This window comes from Formica exsecta, unplaced genomic scaffold (assembly GCF_003651465.1).
Source record: "Formica exsecta isolate Colony F162 unplaced genomic scaffold, ASM365146v1 scaffold4232, whole genome shotgun sequence".
Taxonomy (NCBI): domain Eukaryota; kingdom Metazoa; phylum Arthropoda; class Insecta; order Hymenoptera; family Formicidae; genus Formica; species Formica exsecta.
The window spans coordinates 2,061-7,230 of NW_021851475.1; the positions used below are offsets into that span (position 1 = coordinate 2,061).

Consider the following 5,170-nt stretch of genomic DNA (forward strand, 5'->3'; position numbering starts at 1 on the left):
AGTTATTTAATAAGTTGACAAACATCCAAGAAACGTTGAAGTCAGAGAGAGAAAAACATCATTGAATATTATTTCTATTTGATAGCTTATAATAAAGAAAGTATAAAAATATGACGAAACACAGAGTACGATTAGCATGTGTTTGCTATAGACAGATTGTAAACTTAAAAATAAAATTCTCGAAGCAAAATGTTATGTATAGAGATAATATATATTAGATAAAAAATATTTCATTTCTTTAAAAGAGAGTGTGCGCGCGTGTAAGCAAGGAAATATATACAACACACAAACTTTTATAAATAAAATTTACAATTTAAATACAAACGACTATTTTAATCAAATTTAAGCATGCATAAATACTTTACTGAAAATTAAATTTGAATATTACTTACTTTTGCGAATAAAGTTCATTATTTCGCTATGCTAGAAACTGTTAGTAAATAAGAATAATTTTGAACCGGTATCATCCCTAATCTGCCAATTAGGCGTTGCTTAAAAGTCTTAGATATCCTTCATGTTGAAGTTCTGTAATAAAAAGAGGTGAAAGAGAATAATAGAAGTATTAGAAGGAGAAAAATCAAAGTCGGTAGGGCAGGATCAATGTACATAGATTGCATATTATTTAGAATTAAAAATACCGAATATCTTAGTCGAACAAAAATACGTATATATATAAAGTTTCCTCTTATTGAAGAGGACATTTTCGCGAAGACATCTTCGAAGAGCATTTCTGCTGGATCATTGTGGATCTGTGGCAGTGGATTGACGCTCTGGGAAGATGCAATCTGAATTTTCGATGTGATTTTGTTCTTGATACATTGATCCTGCAGAAGAGGTGAGTGTTGCGGCAAAGCCGATAAACTTTGAGAATATTTGCTTTAAAGCTTTAAATACTGAGAGGGTTATTGAGGGATGACATGAATACCGAGAATATTAGGGAATTGAGAAAATTTATGTGATTTTAATAGATATGTAATTTTGATAATTTTTAATATATTTAATATTTTTGTAAATTTTATTTTGTTATGTAAGATAATTAACAATACACAGATTATATAATATGTATTAAAATATAACATGTCGAATGCAGTGAGATTGAGATTAGTGCAGGCTGATTTCATAAGTACATTAAAAATAAAATCGAATAACTATGAATCGTATTTAATATTTAATATTGAAAATTATATAATTTTTCTTTGTCGTTTAATGATTAAATTTGCAATATTATAAAAAAGATTTATATTAAAAAAAGAAAAAGTCATATTTTTTTAAAGTGATTAAATAATAATTTTCACTCTTTTTCTGAAACATAACATAATAAGAAGCGGGTTTATAATTATTGATATTTTTTAAGGAAAAAAATAGTTGTGTGGAGAAAAATTAATTGTTCTTAATCATGAACACGCGCTTATGTTAGTCGAATTATTAGTTGCATGTTCTTGCTAGTTGACATATAAGATTAAAACAAAATTTTCTTTTGTTTCTCTTCGTAGTTCTGCATCGATAAATCGAGGATATTTTACTGCCCCAAGTGTAGAAACCATAGCAAATTTTTAATTGTCGTAATATGGCGGCTTTCAATGGAGTTCGTGTGCTACCAGATATACCGAAGAACGTACCGAACATGGAAACTTTAATCCAAGAGTTCGAGACAGGCCCTAGATCGTCCAGTCGCCAGAACACCGTTTCAGAATCGTCGACTTCAAACGGTGGCAGCTTCGTTAAGAAGATTGTCGAAGCTTACGAGTCGAGTATTAGAGCATCTATTGAAAATATTGAAGAAGAACACGCTAGCAAAAGATCCGGTCTTTTTAACACCATCCGAAACCAGAAGAACATAGAAAAGAGCGATTCAAGTCCCTCGATATACGGCGAACTCGGCAGTAATCTTAAAAATACATCCGAGATATCTTCCGTGTCTTCCGTCGTCAAGAAGCACGATCTCGAAGACGATTTCGTGATGCCTAATCGCTGCCATTCGAAGAACGACAAAATGACAGACATTTTAAAGACGTGGTCGGGAATCTCTTCCAAGATAAATAAGTATGGTTTTATGAGAGAATTGACGAATATTCGACCCAATTCCTCGAAAAAAAGCGAAACTGAAACTCTGAAGAGGAAAGGTCAAATATTCTATAGTCCCTCGGAAAGCGAGGGAAAATATAAATCGAAAAATAATATGCCGCTGATCTGCTCGAGTCCTTTGGAGGATGTTAACGACAAAGATATGGACTATGAGGTGGATCCTCTTGACAATATCTTGACGAATTCTCGTGATTCGAGTAATGCTAGCAATAATAGTTACAAGAATTTACAAGTCGATTTGTACGATTTCGAGAACGAAGATTGCAAATTTGAATTATCCTTAACTTCATCGCAATCGTTGAGTTCTTCCTCGAGATCGTTGTGTGACGACACGTCGAGCAGTCATGCCAATGATAATTTGCTGTTAGAGTCATCCTTCCAAGACATTACCGTTGTACCTTCCAAAGATGTTTTAAACGATCACAAGAATCCTCAGGCTGTGGAACAGATATTAAAACCCTGCTCCGACTTCAATCGAGAATCGCCGCGAGTGATCGGCGTTTCGCTGAAGCGGCCGATCGAGATCGACAATGATACCTCCGTGACATGGATACCGGTGCTGGACGAGAAGTTGCCGCAAAAGAAGTCATTGAAGAAGATACTGTCAGTGTTTAATCGAGCTAAGCTATCGTTAAATCACAGGAAGATCGGCAAGAAATCGAAGGAGAAGCAATCGAAGAAACAACATATTTTTGACTCGGGATTTATCGAACAATGTCCGTCTGTGTCATCTTCCTCTTCCCAACAATCCTGGCACTCTGATGCCAGTCACGTCGACGACGAGCCATCGACGCAACCGACTTTCGGAACATTTGGCCGTCCGAAATGCGTCAGTGAGCATTGCACTGAGAGGACGGTCGAGAATCGGATAATGTTGACCGAAATACTTAATGCTCCGCAGCTCGCAAGCGATTTTGTACCTTCCGATCCGAATTCCTGGATATCCCCGCGCAGTTCAGCTTATTTGGGCAAAGAGTACCGTCAGGACGTCGAATCCTCCTCGGAGAGAAATACGAGCACTGCGAGTTTTTCGAAGTCGAGGTTTTTCTGCAGATACCCATCTCTTCCTAAGCACCCACATTTGATCCGCAGTAGCATCCCCAAGCATCCTTTTGTTGCGCAGACGAAAATGGATCAGATAGAGGAGGAGGAAGCGATGGCAGAGAAAACGATGCGGTGTAACGAAAAGGTCGAACAAAAACCTGATACGCTTGAATTGACAATGAGATGTTCGACTACATTGCCCATACCTGTGCCTCAATCTGCATTAAACATCTCGTATCTCAGGACGCCCAAATGCACGGATTCATCTACGAGTAGCAATTATGATCTGCCAAAGTAATTATATAATAATAATAATTAATAATACTATAATAATAACATATATATGTTTATATACATATATATACAGGGTGTCCCATAATTCGCGGATCACACGCCATGTGCAGGTAGAGCACATAAAACCGAGAAGAAAAGTCCTTTACCATTTTGCGATTTTCGTAATAATTATTAAGAGATTAATTTAAAAAGATGGGCCAATCACAAGCGCGCGGCGAGAAGAGACTTCCTACTCAGGCGTTGCTTGGTGCGCGGCGAAGCGGTGGGAGGGGCGCTGTATACGGCTACGTACGAGCGAACGCTGAAGCCACGCATCTCGAACTATTCTCTCTCTCTCTCTCTCTCTCTCTCTCTCTCTCTCTCTCTCTCTCTCTCTCTCTCTCTCTCTCTCTCTCTCTCTCTCTCTCTCTCTCTCTCTCTCTCTCTCTCTCTCTCTCTCTCTCTCTCTCTCTCTCTCTCTCTCTCTCTCTCTCTCTCTCTCTCTCTCTCTCTCTCTCTCTCTCTCTCTCTCTCTCTCTCTCTCTCTCTCTCTCTCTCTCTCTCTCTCTCTCTCTCTCTCTCTCTCTCTCTCTCTCTCTCTCTCTCTCTCTCTCTCTCTCTCTCTCTCTCTCTCTCTCTCTCTCTCTCTCTCTCTCTCTCTCTCTCTCTCTCTCTCTCTCTCTCTCTCTCTCTCTCTCTCTCTCTCTCTCTCTCTCTCTCTCTCTCTCTCTCTCTCTCTCTCTCTCTCTCTCTCTCTCTCTCTCTCTCTCTCTCTCTCTCTCTCTCTCTCTCTCTCTCTCTCTCTCTCTCTCTCTCTCTCTCTCTCTCTCTCTCTCTCTCTCTCTCTCTCTCTCTCTCTCTCTCTCTCTCTCTCTCTCTCTCTCTCTCTCTCTCTCTCTCTCTCTCTCTCTCTCTCTCTCTCTCTCTCTCTCTCTCTCTCTCTCTCTCTCTCTCTCTCTCTCTCTCTCTCTCTCTCTCTCTCTCTCTCTCTCTCTCTCTCTCTCTCTCTCTCTCTCTCTCTCTCTCTCTCTCTCTCTCTCTCTCTCTCTCTCTCTCTCTCTCTCTCTCTCTCTCTCTCTCTCTCTCTCTCTCTCTCTCTCTCTCTCTCTCTCTCTCTCTCTCTCTCTCTCTCTCTCTCTCTCTCTCTCTCTCTCTCTCTCTCTCTCTCTCTCTCTCTCTCTCTCTCTCTCTCTCTCTCTCTCTCTCTCTCTCTCTCTCTCTCTCTCTCTCTCTCTCTCTCTCTCTCTCTCTCTCTCTCTCTCTCTCTCTCTCTCTCTCTCTCTCTCTCTCTCTCTCTCTCTCTCTCTCTCTCTCTCTCTCTCTCTCTCTCTCTCTCTCTCTCTCTCTCTCTCTCTCTCTCTCTCTCTCTCTCTCTCTCTCTCTCTCTCTCTCTCTCTCTCTCTCTCTCTCTCTCTCTCTCTCTCTCTCTCTCTCTCTCTCTCTCTCTCTCTCTCTCTCTCTCTCTCTCTCTCTCTCTCTCTCTCTCTCTCTCTCTCTCTCTCTCTCTCTCTCTCTCTCTCTCTCTCTCTCTCTCTCTCTCTCTCTCTCTCTCTCTCTCTCTCTCTCTCTCTCTCTCTCTCTCTCTCTCTCTCTCTCTCTCTCTCTCTCTCTCTCTCTCTCTCTCTCTCTCTCTCTCTCTCTCTCTCTCTCTCTCTCTCTCTCTCTCTCTCTCTCTCTCTCTCTCTCTCTCTCTCTCTCTCTCTCTCTCTCTCTCTCTCTCTCTCTCTCTCTCTCTCTCTCTCTCTCTCTCTCTCTCTCTCTCTCTCTC

The 5,170-nt window shown here is 40.5% G+C and overlaps 1 protein-coding gene across 1 annotated transcript; it reads left to right on the top strand.

Moving 5' to 3' along the window:
* The first annotated feature begins 771 nt into the window (after nucleotides 1-771).
* Nucleotides 772-3,427, top strand: LOC115240334. The gene is made up of 2 exons (XM_029815409.1): nucleotides 772-835; nucleotides 1,494-3,427. The coding sequence occupies exon 2, from the start codon at nucleotides 1,568-1,570 to the stop codon at nucleotides 3,425-3,427; it is 1,860 nt and encodes a 619-aa protein (XP_029671269.1). The 5' UTR covers nucleotides 772-835; nucleotides 1,494-1,567.
* Nucleotides 3,428-5,170: the final 1,743 nt, after the last annotated feature.

What these genes read in the sequence shown, in the direction of transcription:
- LOC115240334 (XM_029815409.1), top strand. Translation starts at nt 1,568, where the DNA reads ATGGCGGCTTTCAATGGAGTTCGTGTGCTACCAGATATACCGAAGAAC.